The sequence below is a fragment of the Xenopus tropicalis genome, chromosome 3 (genome assembly GCF_000004195.4).
Source record: "Xenopus tropicalis strain Nigerian chromosome 3, UCB_Xtro_10.0, whole genome shotgun sequence".
NCBI lineage: Eukaryota > Metazoa > Chordata > Amphibia > Anura > Pipidae > Xenopus > Xenopus tropicalis.
In genome coordinates this window covers 66669564-66688866 of record NC_030679.2, presented here as the reverse complement: position 1 = coordinate 66688866, position 19303 = coordinate 66669564, and the positions used below count along the sequence as shown (strand labels likewise).

Below are 19303 nucleotides of genomic sequence, written 5' to 3'. Positions count from 1 at the left end.
AAAAAATGGGAGATGAGGCCTGGCTATAGGTTGGCATTCCAACTTATCCCCCACAAGTCTAATTGGTCAGGGTTTTTTGTAGACCAGTCAGGTTCTTCCACTTTCATCTCAGCAAATTAATACTGAACTAACCCTCTCTTTCTGTATGAAGCTTTATCCTTTTGGAAAAGAAAAGGGCCCAGACCATTATTCTTTTTCCACTAAACTTTACAGTTAGCATTATCCAGTCCACCACTTTTTGCCCCTCCTTGATGTGTCTGTATATTATCCACCCACTTAGACTGTAAGCTCTACAGGGCTGGGTCCTCCTTCCCAGGGAAGTTTCTAGCCTAAATACTGCAGCTGTCACGATGCCACTCCCACTTGACCCCCCAAACTTACATTTACAGTTTCGGAAGGGGTCTAGGGGGTGGCATATCACTTGCACAGAGAGCACAATTATGCTTCCTGTACTAGAGAAGCAGAATTTATGGTTTATAATAACTGAAAGTTACCAGGAGTGGATTTTTGATGCGTCTTTTCTACAATATTTTCGTTAATTTCCGCGTACTTTGCGACAATTTGTGTGACAAAATCGTATTTATCGCAACGTGTAAAAAAAAGTTTCGTTATTCATTCAAGCCTCAGTATCGTGATTTTCCTTGGGCCAGGTTGGAGCTGCCATTGAGTCCTATGGGAGTCTTCCAAAAACATGCACTAAAGGTCCAAAGTCAGAAAGTATTTATTGCACCGTTTACGATCATTTGGATAAGAAAATTTCAGATCGTACCATGATGTTTTCATACGACCATGATCCGAAATCTTTGGACTATTAGCGCACATCTGAAATTATCAGATTTAATCCGAATTTTTCCCATCTTGCACTTTAATGTCCGAAATTCGGACTTTGATAAATGCGCCCCTTAGTGGTAAAGCACAGATCACTTATGCCCTGGGTTTGCCTTTTTGCGCCTTGTCGGATGGAAAATCCACACATTTCTGTGCTCTGAGACAAGTGCATTGTTCTAAGGTAATTCAAGGCAGGGTGAAAAGGGCAAAAGAATGGCAGATTGTACCCATTTTTCTGCACGCTGTCTACTTTGTACTGACCTCTACTGTCTCTCCCTTCCCAAATCGTAGTGTTGCCAATATTATGTGATAATCCTTATTAGCCCTAGCAGGAATTCAGGTACCTCACTTCTAGTGTTTTTTGTTAATGATGGGTATTATTTTCTGTTCCATTTTTAAAGTATAAGCTTGATACTCCACATTTCTGTTGGATTACATAGAAGTGGCTAGGAAAATTGTTTCATACAATCTATGAATCTTATTGCCATAAGTGAATTCATAACATTATCCTTGCTCCTGATCATATGAAAATAGCAGGTTTGATGCTACTATGCTATTGAAAAGCAACACTTTTAGACTGCAAATATAATGTAATTCTGTTTTGTCAGAGCAATAATGGCCTTTTTTTTTAATTCCTTATGCAGGAAGAAACAAGTAAAATGACTTAAATTAGGGAGAGATGTCTGTCTGGCATTCTATCATGATTTAATGGTGTACTTTTAATTTCTAAATTACACTGTTTACATAGCAAATAATTCACTCTACCATTTAAAATGTTATTGTTGAACCAACAAATATATTTTAGCTGTAATATTGGTATGTAGGTGCCATCTCGGTGCATTGTGCCTTTCAGAAGGAGCCAGCACTACACATTAGAAATGCTTTCAGGTGACCTATTGTTTCTCCTACACCCATGTAACTGAAGGAGTCCCAAGCCAAACTTGGATTTCATACTATTGAGTTATCAATTGAGTTATAGCACAAGTCACATGGCTGTGGCACCTGGGGAATGAAGAATATGGCTAGCCCCATGTGAAATTTAAAACTAAATATAATAAAATCTGTTTGTGTTTTTGAAAAACGTATGATTTCAAAGCAGGATTCTGTCGAAAAAGCTCTATTAATGGATTTGTTTTGAAAAAAAAAACATGATTTCCAATGACACACACACCTACATACCAAATCAAGCACAACCAGCACCAAGGGTCTTGTGGTTCAAACAAATTTTAGTGTATTATAATTGCATGTACAATGTGGTTGTTATCGTGTGGACACTTTTATATATTATATATATATATATATATATACCAGGTAGATATACTTTAAAAAGGTGTCTAATAAATTTAACGTAAAATGGAGGGCATTCTGTCTCCTATTAGCCCACCACATTGTAACATCCGCTATTACCGTTCCAACTTGATGAGATAAAATGGTTAAAGGAGGGGGTTGTTGGGAGTTGGACTAGAGTTTGTGGAGCCCACTACTCAGGCTGATGCCTCTGCATTGCATTTAATGATTTGCTAGTATTTACTTTAATATTTTCATGCTACTCCAGCTCCCGCTCCCATCTGATGGTTATCTTGCACATAAATGGTGTGGACAGCATCTCTGGGGTTGTGTCTACTGCAACACTGACACTTTGTGACCTAGCTGGATCAGAACGCATATCTAAAACTGAAGCTACAGGACAGAGGTTGATGGAGGCAGCAGCAATCAATAAATCTTTGACTGCACTGGGACAGGTATGATCAGTGCCCTTTTTTCACATGCAAAGTTACACTGCCTTGCAGTGTATGCCATATTTGAACACTTCCACATTTTGTTGTCTGACACCTGGTATAAAATGCATTTAATTGGGAATTTTTATTATCTGAATAACACAAAATGCCCAGCACATTATAAGGTACATAAATATAAATGTACAATTACTGCTGCAGATGTTTTGGGCTAGCTCTCTACTAGCATTGTTCATCTGAATATTGCAATTTTTGCCTATTCTTCTTGGCAAGCTTTGTAGTGAATATAGGCAAACCGCATTTACCCCAACTGTAGACTTCTCCAGTTCCTTCAACTAATGCCACCCTCACCTGGGCACTGAGTTTTGGTGGATGGCTTTGTATAGGTAGTGTCACAGTTATGACATATTCTTTGTATAATGGATTGAACTGTGCTCCTAGGCATGCTAAAAAGTTAGGCATATTTACCTCTAACCACACTAGCTGAAGTAGAAGTGGCCATTGGACCTTTTCTGAGCAGGAAAACTCCGGTACATACCAGTGGAACAGCACACCTAACTAACTGCACTGCTGTTGGTGAGGTTATACAATGGAGTAAAAGAGGGGAAACCCCTACCTACTCAATGAAGGAGACCCTTATAGTTTTGATTCTTAAGCCAGGCAAGAACCCCCTTGAATGCTCATCATACAGGCCAATCTCACTTATCAATGCAGACGCTAAAATTCCAGCAAAGATATTAGCTACTAGACTTGCACAAAATCTCCCCAGGATAATCTCCCCTGACTAAACAGGCTTCATTAATATTAGGAGGCTTTTTACGAACATATTGATAAGGCACGATAATCAGGGTAGTAGCTCACTAGATAATTAGAAGGCGTTTGATTCAGTTGAGTGGGAATATTTGTGGGCTACTATGAAACTGGTGGGAATACACCCCACTTATATTAATTGGGTTAAAGCATTATATCACTCCCAGTAGTAAGGACTAACAACAAGTTGTCAAAACCCCTCACTATAAGCAGAGGCACTAGACAGGGGTGCCCCCTCTCCCCACTATTGTTTGCACTTGCCATGGAACCCATGGCCTACCACATAAAATCCCAAAATGGCATAGAGCAGGGATCCTCAAACTACGCCCCCGCAGGTAATTTACCCAGCCCCCACTGCCGCTTCATCCCTGGCAGCGAGGAGCAGAAGGGGCAAAGCAGGGAGAGGGAGGACGGAGCGAGGAGTGGGGGAGCTGGGACAGAGAGGATGGAAAAAGAAGAGAGGACGCAGTGGGGGGTGGGGGAGCTGGGAGAGAAAGGATGTAGCAGGAGGACACAGCTGGGGAGTGAGGACGCAGGAGCGACCTGTTAGTTTGACCCTGCAGCGGGGGGGGGGGGTTTGAAGACTATAGTCCAGCCCCCCCAACAGTCTGAGGGACCATGAACTGGCCCTGTTTAAAAAGTTTAAGGACCTCTGGCATAGAGGGACTAAAATTGGGTCCCAACAAAGAAATTATTTCAATGTATGTGGATGACACCCTCATTTATTTACCCAACCCAGATCAGGCACTGGCTCTGGTATTACAGGTAATTAACACCCATACCAATTACTCTGGCCTAAAAATTTATTAAAAGTCAGTGCTCTTTCCAACTGACCCTCTACCACCAGTGGGCGGAGTCCTATAAATACTTGGGAATCTGGATACATGCTAATGTGAATAAATTTGGGGAACTGAACATATACCCAATTCTTAAATTGGTGGAAGATAAAACCGAAATATGGGCAAACCTTTCCTTATCACTTATAGGATGTATAAACTTATTTGAGATACTTCCCAAATTGACCTACGTCTTCAGACAAGCCCCAACCATAATTCATAAAACAATCCTTGCCAAAATTAAAATCCAAGCAACTCCAGGATTTAGACCAATCCTAGCACTTTTTACAGGATTTAAATTTGGCTCAATCAAAAGTGTTTTGGTGAACACTGAATATTGCAGTTTTTGTTCACATCTGATGCAATGTGCATTTTTCTCAAATTCAGTTCAGTATTTAGCCTAAATTTTTGTGAACGATTCAGTATTTACCTAAACCACAAGTTGCCGATTTGGCACATCTCCATACAAATGCTGTTAAAATAAAATATCTTCTGTATGTGGGTAAAAACATGATGATTTGCATGTACATATTCTACTATTGTTGACAAAAATGGGCAAAATACATCCACTGTCCATTAGTTTTGATAATTCTTGACAAATTTTTTGCACATTGTTATCATTTGTATTATTATTTTGCTTCCAATTATAATTGTCTGTTAACTGTGTGTTGGTAGGTCTTTACAGCACTAAAGAACAACTCGTTGCACGTACCCTACCGAAACTCTAAACTTACACATCTACTTCAGCCGTCACTTAGTGGTCAAGCTAAGGTATAGTACTATTTTTTTCCTAGCATTATTTTACTTGAAATACAAGTTTTTTTTTACTAATTGTTAGGACTGACTGAGTGTAGATGGGCTGGAGTCCATATACTGTAAATGCCTGTAAATGGTTCCATAAACAGTTTGCTTAAGCAGCAAGATGTAGTAACCCCTTAAATTGAACAGAAAAAGGTGCAAGTCCATTAATGGGTTAGGACAAGTGCAGGCAAAGCATAGTCCAATAAACAGGCCAAGATCAGGGCAAACAAGCAGAAATGGGCCAGAGATCAGAACTAGAAATCCACAGAAGAATGCAACAAATCAGGAGCACAGGAACCATACAAGGACTCATTAAAAGCCTTGCTGTGATGAGGAACCAGGCATTGGATCAGGAACACAGGAGCTATGAAACAAAGGCTACATACTAGATATCAGCTAGTGAGCTAATGGCCAAGCACCAGTGGCAACTAGTGGCAGGATTATATGGGTCCTTGATAACAACTTTACAGGCAGCTGGCCTTAATGATTATGAAGGACAAGACTGAAAATAAAAGAGAAAAAAAATGCAAATTTGCAAGGCTGAGCTCCAAAGCCTTCACTGGCTAACATGGTCATCATATAGACAAAAATCCTGAGTGTTCCTGAACGGTCTTCAAACAGTTTGCTCCTGAATATGTATATGTTTTACTAAACGCAGACCCTGAATATGAAATGGATATATCCTTCCTTTAAGGGCCACAGTACACATGCAATTTTGATTCTAGCAATCTTGGAGATCAAAATCAGGGAAATGAAAATGGCTTGTATAAGGGTTATAACTGCACATTAAGCAATTCACTGCTCTGGTGGTACATGGTTGGGAAATGCCCTTCCTAGGGATGTGGTAATGGCGGATTCTGTTAATGCCTTTAAGAGGGGCCTGGATGAGTTCTTGAACAAGCAGAATATCCAAGGCTATTGTGATACTAATATCTACAGTTAGTATTGATGTTGGTAGCAATAGTTGGACTATTAGACCAAACATTAATGACACTATCATATATATAAGAAATTCTACAATGGGGGTAGGAAGGGTGTAAGGGTAAAAACAAGACCAAGATCCATTTTGCCAAGTCTAAAAGGGGATTTTCTTAATTAAAAGTAGTCCATGTTTTTGCTAAAAGTTCTGACTGCTTGACACATTGTTTTTTGTCCTTTTAACATGTTGCTTTTTTGCTGGATTCAACAAACTGTATTCATTTTAATATTTTTATATTCTAGGCGTGTGTATTTGTGAATATTAGTCCCGACATAAAAGATATTGGAGAAACAATAAGCACCCTTCAGTTTGGCTCATCCATTCAGCAAATAGCACTTGGCAAGCCTACACAACACACAACCAATGTTACACATGGACCATGACTGCAAGATGGAAAAAGTTAAAGTAAAAATATCAGCAACAATACTGTCTATTTAATTTTAGTCATATCAGATTATTGTATGTATATTTATGCTTTAAGCAACTCAAGCTGTAAAACTTATATAATATATTAGTGTTGGCATTGGTAGGGCACTTACTATCAAAGGACAAATTTGTCCTAGTGCAGTAACCCAAAGAAATGAAGATTTCAATACTGTACATGCAGTAAACTGAAGAGAAATTACAGATTGATGGTTGCTACACAGTGTTCGTAATCACAGTGCCCCTAGAGTTGGATGTTAATTTGCTCATATTAACATACACAAAACAGTACTGCTAATTTTACATAAATTCCAGGTGAAAGCCTACTGCTTCAGAAGTACAGTCACGTATTAATGCCTGAGTAGTATACAGAGAACTACTGTTTTTTATATGTTTTATCAATAGGTGTACGGAAAGAATCCATTATCTGGAAACCTGTTATCCAAAAAAGCTTCGAATTACAGGGAGGCCATCTCGCATAGACTCCATTTTAATCAAATAATTCAAATTTGTAAAAATTATTTCTTTTTTCTCTGTAATAATAAAACAATGTACTTAATCCCAACTAAGATATGAATTAATCCTTTCTGGAGGCAAAACTTTCCTATTGGGTTTATTTAATGCTTAACTGATTTTCTTTAGACTTAAGATATGGAGATCCAAATTACAGAAAGATCCCATGTCCAGAAAACTCCAGGCCCTGAGCATTCTGGATAACAGGTCCCAAACCTGTATAGAATAATATAGCACGTGGAAACATGCATATTTCTTTGTACCAGAACAAATAGTGGGGGGAAACCATTGTTCTGCAAAGTAAAAATTACAAAGATAAAAAAAAGACTTCAGAGAATTATATTAGTATATTTAGCGTCTTTGGGTTTGAGCATACAATAGCTGATTTAATACACTGGTCTGTTTTAGAGCTTCAAGACTGGAAAGATCCTCTCCAATAACAGGAATGTTGTCATGCTGCTGCTGCTCCTCTGCTATGTCTCCTTCACTGTCAGACAAGGTGCACAGGAGAGAATCATTTTCATATGTGGGGAAGTAGTACCTGCAAATTAGAGACAATTATATAACAGTTACAATCAGTGGAACTAAATAACAATCACAATATCTTTAATCTTTCAATCAAGATACAATTGACATGTAAAATACATGCAAATATTTATTCATTTTCCATATTTCAATGAAATGCACATTAATAAAACAAATGCTGGGGGTAAACAATACACACGCAAATAGGAAATAAATGGCACCCATATGTGTGCAATTCACATTGCTTTTGCAAAGTGCAAAGCACAGGGCTCAACACATGCCTTGAACGGGTGGTAAAAACAGGGCTCCCATGTGTAGGATGGCAAACTTTTAGGGACAGCATGTTGTCTGTGGACCTCATATAAAACAGAGACTAGGCTCCCCATCCTAAGGATATACCTTGTATAAAAGAAGCCCTGCTAATAGTTGTGACCATAAAAACACACAGCGCAATGGTGTAGTAGTCTCCTTGTGTCTGGAAGATACCCAGTACTGCAGGCAAAAAGAAGAAAAATCTGCCCTAGGAACAGTTGGGTTTAGAGATTTAAAAAAGTAGAAACTGAATTGGTAAATATTAATGTAAGAACCAAAAGAGGCATTAAACAGATGGAAACCAGCGGGTGTTGGAAGAGTGGATAGCGGCCAAGATAAATCAGAAGGAGTTGTGATACAAGGGCAGCAATACTATGAAATAAGAAGATTATAAGCATCATGAAACATTATTAAGATCAAGGATGACAGACTGTAGGTGGAAAACAAATAGGAATTGGTAATGAAACCTCAACAGAGTAGTAAAATATCATGTTATACATTGTCAGTCTTTTCTATGAACTAGGTTTCATAAGCATCATAAAATATTGTTAGGCAGTGTTAAAAAGGATGATAGACTGTAAGTGGCAAAAGAATGGATAATAAAACCTCAGTGAAAGATTACAGCTTGGCAGAGGGTCACCTCCTTTCTTTGTCAGGATACAGAACAGAAAGCCCAAAAACATTGTTTCAATGTATGCTTCTTGTTTTACTATGTACATCGATCTAAATGTGCATGCTGCTTAGACTGATGAGGGAGACACATGCCAAAAACAAAGTAAAGAAGGCAGTAATAAAAGTATAAAAATGTAGTTCTAAGTAGGCCAGATTGCAGAGTCTCATTAAACAGAGTTGAATAATATATGTAAAAGCCCCAAAATTGAAATCAAACACTGTTCTGACTTGTACATGAAATAAATTTGAAAATGTATTTTCTCTGTGCTGTATGTTCTTAATATTGTTCTTACATTATAACTACGTTATTTCTATTTGCAGTTAATATGTATGTAGGTAGGATTTCCAGAGATCAAAACATAAAAAAAACTTAGTCATCCCAGTACTACAGTTCTATCCAGCTACAGACCTAGAATATCATAAATAAATGAACACATATAATAATGAATAAAAATACACTATATGCTGAACTGCATTTATACAGTTACAGATTAATACAGATCTTAAAGGAACAGTAACACCAAAAAATGAAAGTGCTTTAAAGTAATAAAAATATAATGCATTGTTGCCCTGCACTGGTAAAACTGGTGTGTTTGCTACAGTAACACTACTATAATGTATATCAGTGCTGTCCAACTTCTACGGTGCCGAGGGCCGAAATTTTTCTACCATACGTGGTGGAGGGCCACTAATGGAAGCCAGTTTTGACCACTCCCCTTTCTGAAACCACACCCACTTCAAACCACACCTATTTTATCACAATGGTGGTAGCACAGCAAAATCCCAAATGCTTGGTCCTTACTGTGGGGATATCAACCATCATTCATATGTGAAAGAATTATGTCATATTAAGATATACCCTTAAATTCCATATGCCTCCTCCTTCCCTGTGGATAGCAGAGCAACCCCCAGTACATAATTACACACCTTAGGGACCATTTAATGACTATTTCCAACTGCTAACAAACTCCCACAACAAACCCCTGCCAGGTTCACCCACAAGCAGCATAGGGCAAGCAGAGTATGGCACACACAGGCAGCACTCTGCCTGTCCTATGCTGTCTGTGTGTGCGCCATACTCTGCCTGTCCTACCCTGCCTATGTGTGCCATACTCTGCCTTCCCTATGCTGCCTCTGTGTGCCATACTCTGCCTGCCCTACCCTGCCTGTGTGTGCCATACTCTACCTGCCCTATGCTGGCTGTGTGTGCCATACTCTGCCTGCCCTACCCTGACTGTGTGTGCCATACTCTGCCTGCCCTACCCTGACTGTGTGTGCCATACTCTGCCTGCCCTACCCTGACTGTGTGTGCCATACTCTGCCTGCCCTACCCTTCCTGTGTGTGCCATACCCTCCCTGACCTATGCTGCCTATGTGTGCCATACTCTACCTGCCCTACCCTGCCTATGTGTGCCATACTCTGCCTTCCCTATGCTGCCTCTGTGTGCCATACTCTGCCTGCCCTACCCTGCCTGTGTGTGCCATACTCTACCTGCCCTATGCTGGCTGTGTGTGCCATACTCTGCCTGCCCTACCCTGACTGTGTGTGCCATACTCTGCCTGCCCTACCCTGACTGTGTGTGCCATACTCTGCCTGCCCTACCCTTCCTGTGTGTGCCATACTCTGCCTGCCCTACCCTGCCTGTGTGTGCCATACTCTACCTGCCCTATGCTGGCTGTGTGTGCCATACTCTGCCTGCCCTACCCTGACTGTGTGTGCCATACTCTGCCTGCCCTACCCTGACTGTGTGTGCCATACTCTGCCTGCCCTACCCTTCCTGTGTGTGCCATACCCTCCCTGACCTATGCTGCCTATGTGTGCCATACTCTACCTGCCCTATGCTGGCTGTATGTGCCATACTCTGCCTACAGTACCTATGTCTGAGGTGTGAAGAAGTGAACAATGTGGATGATTACAGCCTGAGCCTGAGGTGTGAACACTGCAGGGGGTGAACAATGCAGGTATTAAAAGGTGTGAAAAACACAGGGGATTACATGTTTAAACAATACAGAGGGATTACAGCCTGAATCTGAGGTGAGAACCATGCAGGGGGGCAGGTATCAGTGATACTGATACCATTTAATGCTTACTCAAAGGTAAGCCATCAAAGCAGCCAGACAGGTGGGGGGCCACACAGAGGCACAGGTTACATAGCAGATAACAGATAAGTTCTGTAGAATACAATAGTGTTTTATCTGTTATCTGCTATGTGCCTGTGCCTTTTCTCCTTTGAATGGCTGCCTCCATGCCTACATAGCAGCTTATTTATATAAATTATAGTAGACTTTCTGAAGTAAACACACAACTTTTACCAGTGCAGGGCAGCAGCACATTATATTTTAGTTACTTTTATACACTTTCATTTTTTGGTGTTACTGTTCCTTTAACAGATAGCCACTGCACACAACCAATATTACAACTTCAAATCATAAAGGTGAGCTCCATCCATAAACGTTAGAAGAATATACATTGATTACAAATTTTCAACAGTTTTGAAGTTATTTCTTTACAAAATCGTTTTCGAAAGCAATATGTCTGTTCCTTTCTATTTTCCGCAAAATAATACAGGTATCGGACCCCTTATCCGGAAACCCATTATCCAGAAAGTTCCGAATTATTGAAAGGCCATCTCCCATCTCCTCCATTATAAGCAAATAATTCTAATTTTTGAACACAATTTCCTTTTTCTCTGTAATAATAACACTGTACCTTGTATAGATATAATTAATCCATATTGGAGCCAAAACAATCCTATTGGGTTTATTTACTTTAAAGTCATTTTTTTAGTAGGCTTAAAGTGGACCTGTCACCCAGACATGAAAAGCTGTATAATAAAATTCCTTATCAAATTAAACATGAAACCAAAATTCATTTTTATATTAACCCATTCAAACCCATTATAAATGCATGTAAAAATCCCAGCTGTCAATCATATTCTGCCTGCACCGCCTCTATGCCTTAGGCATAGAGGCGGGGCAGATAATTACTTAAACTTTCCATTCAGCACTCACATTCCCCCTACCTTCTCACCATCTAATTGTGTAGCCAGTGCATGGGCAAGGGCATCAGGTCCCCCATTCTGGCACATACAGAAGATTTTGGGGTGATACAAAGCTTGCCTTAATAACAGTGCCCACAAAATGGCAGCTACCTGCTAGCTGTTCTTGTATTTTCCCAAAGCTGAAGGAAACAAGATTTATAGCATTTATATAGTATGTGAAGTTAATTTTGCTTAACAAACACAACAGAAAAGAAATTGGAATTATTTCTTTGGGTGACAGGTCCCCTTTAAGGTAAAAGATCCAAATTACAGAAAGACCCCTTATCTGGAAAACCCCAGGTCCTGAGCATTCTGGATAACGGGTCCCATACCTGTACAAAGAGAAGGATTCCTGTGTACATACTAATTTGCATCATATTCCTTGGTTTTTACTAAGCCTACGCAAAAAATGAACTGGCTGCCCTGTCTGAGATATATATCTATATCTCCGCCATGCATTAGAAATAACCTTCATACCCTGCTTTACTCTTTATAACCCTTACTCCCTCTCCCCCTTGTCACCTTTTTATTTTTATTGTATAAACATCCAATTCCCTGCCTGCCCCCCCCCCCCCCATAAGTAATAAAAAGGCACAAACAGATTTTTTCCTTTGAAAACGTAAAATTTATTATACTTTTCAAGAAGTATAAGCACTTCCATATACAGCTATGTTTGTATGTTAAAAAGCCAGTTAAAAATTTTTTTTTTTGCTGATTAACAATATGTAATGAGAATGTAGGGAGTCTGCAATTTGAGTACTAAACAAAAGGCTCTATGATATGAATACTTAAATTCTTACTGTGGTTGATCCCAGAGAGATCTCTCTGGCAGTGTTCCAAAGTGTCCTTCTTTTTCCAAGTGCACCGTTAATTCTGCCATCGACTGGAACTTGCCTTGGCAGCCATGGCAGCGACACTGATGCATTTGCCTTCTAATAAAGTTTACTAATTTGACTTGCTGATAAAAGTTCAGCCCTGTGAAAGATTTAATATTTGTCAGTAAAATCACTTCTCAAAACTTTGGTTACGTATAAAAATGAGACCAATGATTGCCAAACTGTGGGTTGATCCCCAAGACAGTGAAACAGTGTACAGTGAAAAAAGGGCCAACTGTAGACAGATGAAAGGATTACTCATATTTTTCTTTAAGTATGGAAAGCTCTATAGTGTTGGACCTGCCATAAGGCAAGTTAAGCATAATTTTTTATAAATGATATTTTTCTGTCGAAGAAATGCATAGAGGCATATAGGTTTTTGACTTAGTGTGCTTGTATATAACTTCTCCACTACAATTGGGCCTGGGTCTAAATATGTCTATTAGCCTAGGTTATATTGGTCCTTCCAGGAAGAGACCAGCATTTGTTCTGTATTCCTACTTACATCCCGACCTCTGCCTGTATACTATACTGCCTGTGTTCATCCTCACCATGATTGCTGCTTGTGATTCTCTTCTGCCTATCCTGGCTTGGATCTGTCTGGCTACATCTGTTTCATCCCTGTGGTACCTCAACTGGCCAAGATTCATTGGCCACTTTTCACTTTGCTGTCTCCTAGAAACACCTAGACCAGGGATCCCAAACCTTTCTTACTCGTGAGCCACAGTCAAATGTAAAAAGACTTGGAGAGCAACACAAGCATCATAAAAGTTCATGGAGGTGCCAAATAAGGGCTAAGATTGGCTATTAGGTAGCCTCTATGCGCACTATCAGCTTATAAATCTTGTTTGTATTTAACCAAAACTTGCCACCAAGTCAGGAATTCAAAAATAACTACACTAAGAGCAACATCCAAGGGATTGTTGAGCAACATGTTGCTCACTAGCCACTGGCTGGGGATCACTGACCTAGGAGTAAATTTTATGCTAGTGTGAGGGATTTATGGGCCATTTAAAAGTGATTTAAAGAGACCTGCTGTAACACCTTAGAGACCTCAGGACAGTTACATAACCTAATCTTTGTAACTGATGTCAGAGGTAAAGCAGAAATGCATAGACCGTACTGTATGTTCAGTAGATGCATATTTCCCTCAAGTTGTAAGTAGCATATTTCACTCATTATTTGAAGTGAAATTTTTAATTCAAACATAACTTAAATACATAAATTCACATTGGACTAAATACATTTGCAAGACCCTAATTGTTTACGAATGGTATAGGGACTATTGTCCAGAAACCCTTCATCCACAAAGTTTGAAAATGCCATTGCCATTTCCCATAGAGACCATTTAAAAAAAAATTAAAAAAAAATCATTTTTGCCTGACTGGCCTTTATTTAGTAATTTAGACAGTACCTTTTAATTACTGCCAACTAAGGCAGCATGAATCTATGATGGAAAAACAATCCTGTTTCTTTTTATTTCTTAAATGTTTTTAGCAGCCTTAAATCATAGTGTTACATATGGAAAGATGCTTTAATCTGAAAACCCCTAAACCTGTGCTTTCCAAATAACAGATCCAATACCTGCATAATACATTTGTGCAGTAAACAAACATATTCTAACTTATAACTCAGCTTCTTTAGACACTGCACGAACAATGTAGATGAGAAATGGAAACTGTCCCCCAACCTAAGTAATTCACTTAACTAACATGAAACTTTGTTCTTATTGTAAACACAATAAAAGCTCATGTTTATAGATGTGAATCTCTAGCAATAAATTAAAAAGTTATGTTAAAGTACTGTAAACTGCTTTAATGTTAGCCTGTCCAATCCTGAAAAAAGCTAAAATACATACATACAAACAAACATACATAGTACGATAAAAATACAAATAAATACACATACAGTTGCATTAAAGACAAGAGGATGGAGGTTCCGGCTCCATAGAGCTTGCTTATCAACATCCATTATTTACACAGCACTTGCAATGTATATTTCGATTAGTGTGGGATTGCTATAGGCAGGCTTAGGGAGTCCACTGATATTTAACTACAAAATAAGGAAATGATGACCACAGCTGCAGTAGCAGACAAATGCTGCATTGTCTCCACTAACAGGGCATGCTTGTATGCCCTATTGCAACAATTTACAATGTAAGAGAGTCTAATTCATCTCTATCAAGCTAGGAAGACTTATGCCTCAGTAACGCTGGCCGACAAATATTTGGTGATCATATTTCATAATCACCAATCAGCTTTTGAGGGCTCTTCAGCAAAAATTTACAGACTTGTCATTAATTAAACCTAGAAATATGTTACATTCAACATAAGATATAGGCTGGGAGTTACTTCTGGTAACCCTAATTTCTGTTTTCTGCAATGGGTGAACAGCATGGAGTCATAAGGAACAAAGCTGCACCTCTCTTGTTACTCGAAAGAAGCATCAGACACAAATGTGGGGATAGAAATCATGTCATACACACAGTTAAATGTTCACAAGATCTCTTTAATGAGAGAAAGTAGCATTATGTAAGATGTCTGCCCAATAACTATACTATTACTGTAGGTAACATATTATATTATACTTTATTTAATAATGTTACCTGCATTGTGTTAAAAATGATTTTTTTGTCATTTCAAGGGCACATTTTTTTCACGTTCCTGTCCGAACTAATTAAGGATTATGTATTAGGTTGGAACATCAAAATCAAACACAATGCATCAAGCTGGGTGCTCACTGTAAGGGGGCTGCCTGTAAGTCCCCAAACAGAATCAAGCAATAGATTAAGGAACAGGACACACCAGAATACAGAAAAAAATCTATATTACTTTAAATCCACAAACCCAGTGTGTTTCAACCCCACAGGGAGGGGCCTTCGTCAGGGGAATATGTATTAAGAAGAAAGATGCAAGCAATTTACACGTATTCAAATAATCTGGCAAACGCACACCAAATCCCAGCGTCATTCTGCAGTTTGCAGCGATGCGTGCATATGCAGAAGTCGCACTAGCCGTATTATGTCACTCCCACATTCACACGCTTCCTAGTAACTGCATAGTAAGCGGCTTCTTGTAACCATGGCAACAATCACACTTCTGGGCGCACACTAGTTTATGCATTCTAATAACCTTTTCTCAGCCATGAAAATAGAACATGTGAATAGAACAGATTCCTAATGTCAGTTGTAGGATAGATCAGAATATGTTATCAACGGAGGGTATAAATTCCTTTACGTAAATACGTGTAAGTTGCCTGCACCTATTTTCTTAATTAATGTGCCCCTCTCTGTAGGGTTCATACACAATCTATTGCCCAACTAGTTAAAGACACATAAATTGTGTTGCAATGGGCTTGCATAGAGGAATGCCTTAGTAAGCTAGGCTCAGTTCAGACAGGTGTATTACTGAACTTGGGAATTTTGGGAAGAACAGTCATTCCCAGAACTCAGTTTCATGAGAAACTTTTCAAAACAGTTCTAGTTCTAATACGTACATTTACTTACCAAGATTAAGCTTTATTTTAAGGAGGTCAAACTGATGACTGTCCTAGGTAAGATCATAATGTGCATTAGAAATCAGATTTTAAATATATTAATTTCATTTATATACAAGAGATTGTAAGTGGTTAACAATAATGCCCTGACCCTGATATGGAAGCACAATTCACATTAGATTTAAGATGGCTATACACCCACAGATATAATTGTACAAAACATGCAATTGGGGCCGCGTGTGAGCTCAGAATTATCATCCTGATAATTTTGTACCATGGCGATTGGTCGTTAGTAAATTATGATGGGATAACGGTAAAATCTGTGCATGTAATGTGTATCAGACTATATCCTTGGCAAGGGTGTCAAACTGAGTCACAAAAGGGGCAAAATCTAAAACACAGGCTAAGTCGCAGGCCAAATTTTTTATTGAGACACTGTACGGTCAGGCACAATCAAAGTGCAGTCAGGCGATTGGGGCCACCAGGGGCCACATAAAACAGCCAGAAGGCCGTATTCGGCCTGTGGGCCTTGTGTTTGACACACGTCCTTGGGGGACCTACAATGCATCTCTGGGACATCACTTTCATACGATTGGTGTGTTCCGCTTTTTATCCTCCAATTTGTTATTTTTTAGGGCTTTACCCTACAATTTCAGTCTGAATGTTAGTTTAAGCATTTTAATGTGCAATCAATATTCGAACGTTCATCAGAAGAAAGCTAAAATCTGAACCTTATATATATTTCTTACAACAGTGCTGCCCATATTGCTCTTCTTGTAGCCTGTGGCAGCCTAGTGCAGCATCCACATTATTATTACTATTATTATCAATAAACAAAGTATTGAAGCAATGACAACTACTAGGTCAAGTTTGTAAAGCTTTGTATAGATTAAAACCATTTGGCTTTCTTGGGATAGCTACTAGAAACAAAGCCCACACAGTAATCAGTGGCAAAAAGCAGCAAGTGCAAAACTGAAACTACAAAAACTAAAAGCAGTTTCAGCGATAATGACTGCAATTCAATACTAAACCAAACTTACTTTCATGTGACAAAGTAACTTTTCTGTTGTATCTTCCTGATTCTCACAGAAGAGACAAACAGCAGAGATGGGATTTTCTTCCCAATCAGACCAATCTCTGAAAGGTAATGTTAGAGAATTTGACCTTAAGAGACATATTTAGAATAAATTAAGTTAGGCATACAAAGAAATATCTACTTGTTTGCATTAAGGCTGTTGCATTAACTGCTGACTGGGTCTGGAGTGCGGAGTTCAGTAAGAAGTAAAATCTGCACCTTTCAGATTAGTTCTCTTCCATAATTCCCTGCTCTCTGCCAATTCAAGGATTTAGACGTTGGAAGGGGTAGATTTTTAATCCATTAAAGTGAGCAAGACAAACATATGAAATAGCTACTGCAAGGAAAACTTTACTAAGTGGACATCAAATCTATAATTTTTGGATTCAGTTGAATGCTATATGCTCCTCAAAAATTTGGCCTAACTCTCAACCAATCAAAACTCTAATTTGTCAATTATTTTCAAAAAATTATAAAATATGATGTAACACACAATAATAAAAGGTGTAGAGTTTTAACTAAACAGTACAGTCTGCCTTACTCTGTTTTACTGTCAACTAAATCCCGATCATCTTCTGACTGTACTTCTTCCCAACTCTTCCCAAGTTCCTGAAAGACAACACAGAAAAATCTTAAAGAATAATTTTATGCACCAAGATTGAATTGCAACAACTAAGCTAAGGCATATAAATACATATATTTATATGAATGTCTCATTTAAACATTCAGACATGTAATGGTTTAATGGCACAGATAAAGCCTAATAATTCTAAGTAATATATCGAAACTTGCAGACAGTCTGTTTCAAACTTCTTAGATATCATACTGAAACATGGATTCTAATGGGTAGGACTCATAAAACAACAAAACAAAAATGTTAGGGCAGGAAAAGACCAAAAATCCTTCTTTCTGCAAAAAAAAAAAAGTAATAAGCCAAATAAAAATAGAGGGTATTCATATGCCTCATATTACTAATTTTCCTGTCTTCGTCCATATCCAGTGTAATTTGAATAACTTTGCCTGAGTCATAAAACTAATGCATATCACACACCCTTTATTATGTCAAACCTAGCCTCCTTGGTTGCTAGGCCATACATCCCTTGAAAGGTCAGTGTTATACTAGGAGAAAAAAATCTGTAAAGCAAAAAGTCATCAGCTTAGCTACTGGTTATTTCTTGATGGGTGTACCCGTGTTTCTTCATGGTTCCAAAAAAAACACCTACTACCTGATTTTTGAAGGGCACACAGTCCTTTATACATTCAAAAGACAATGGCATTTAAGTACCAGACAGAATTTACAGCCAGAATCAGTCAAAGGGATTCCTTCCTAGATAATATCCTTTAGTAGTAATACTTTAATAGCAAAATTATAAAGCTCATGCATAGACAATGCTATGGTATATTACAAAAAACAGAGTTTAATTTCAGGTGTCAGTATCTATTTTAGGCCGGGCAGGAGTTGACCTACTGTTGACATGAACATTGGTACTAAATATAAGTATCAGTATTAAAATATAAGTAGTATGGAATAAGGGTGTGTTTGAAAATGGGGTACATAAGAAAGCATTATCACAAATCAAAAAAGTATTAAAATGCACAAAGAAAATTACAAAATGCACTTAGGCCTGTGCTGGAAGAAGAATAGACTGGCTCAATGGATAGGCTGAAAAAAGTGGCACATTAGAAGAGGTCTGAAGGGGAGATAAAGACAAAAGGGAATGAGCCTAAAGATGAAATAGCCGACACAATAAGGCATGACAAAGATAGCACTTGGAAAAGGGAGAAATACACAAGGAAACTGAGCTCAAGGTGGACACAATGGCACAATGAACATGGCATTTCAAGGTAAGATAATGTTAGACAGAAAAGGGGCTAAAGGTGTGAATAATGGCACAAGGGAAAAAGATCAGTGGTAGGGAGCATGGCACATGGGGAGAGGGATGAAAATAAAAGAAATGTTCTATGGCTTGCACCATTGGGAACTGCCATTTCCACAGCCTCTATAAAACTGCACTTGCATTTTGATGCAAGCAAAGCCATTATCACACATAAACTGGGCTTGGAACATCACAAATGCTTGCTGCATCTAGTGGATGATACCTAACGGCAGTATGTAACTAAAGAAACAAATGTTAAGATGTGGATATAATGTGTAAATATTTAATGGGGTGATAATGTACATGTGGCCATTACAAAATATTTAACTGTTTTTGGTTTTACCAGGTCAGGATTTTCATTTGTCCCTAAGAATATTTCAGTTTGCGCTTCAGTCAGACCTCATCATGTTGTTATGTCATGTGATTTTATGGTGTTGCTCCTCCAATGGCTCTTTTGACTCCCATACTTGAAGACAGGTGGACCACTCAGCTCCTACCAGTATGG

The 19303-nt window shown here is 38.6% G+C and overlaps 2 protein-coding genes across 3 annotated transcripts in view; one reads left to right on the top strand and one right to left on the bottom strand.

The window, feature by feature from the left end:
- Positions 1 to 8691, top strand: part of LOC100490298 (kinesin-like protein KIN-14R) — a 31348-nt gene extending 22657 nt beyond the window's left edge. Inside the window, exons 12-14 of the mRNA XM_012959944.3 lie at positions 2384 to 2570; positions 4886 to 4981; positions 6233 to 8691. Coding sequence (XP_012815398.1) covers positions 2384 to 2570; positions 4886 to 4981; positions 6233 to 6373 — 424 coding nt within the window. The 3' untranslated portion in view covers positions 6374 to 8691. The remainder of the gene's footprint in view (positions 1 to 2383; positions 2571 to 4885; positions 4982 to 6232) is intronic.
- Positions 7255 to 19303, bottom strand: part of znf277 (zinc finger protein 277) — a 70472-nt gene continuing 58423 nt past the window's right edge. For both annotated transcript variants that reach the window (XM_012959939.3, XM_012959941.3), the window contains exons 8-12: positions 17463 to 17530; positions 16887 to 16983; positions 15857 to 15899; positions 12277 to 12451; positions 7255 to 7467 (exon numbers count right to left, since the gene is read on the bottom strand). In XM_012959939.3, the coding sequence (XP_012815393.1) occupies positions 7278 to 7467; positions 12277 to 12451; positions 15857 to 15899; positions 16887 to 16983; positions 17463 to 17530 (573 nt within the window). In that variant the 3' untranslated portion in view covers positions 7255 to 7277. The remainder of the gene's footprint in view (positions 7468 to 12276; positions 12452 to 15856; positions 15900 to 16886; positions 16984 to 17462; positions 17531 to 19303) is intronic.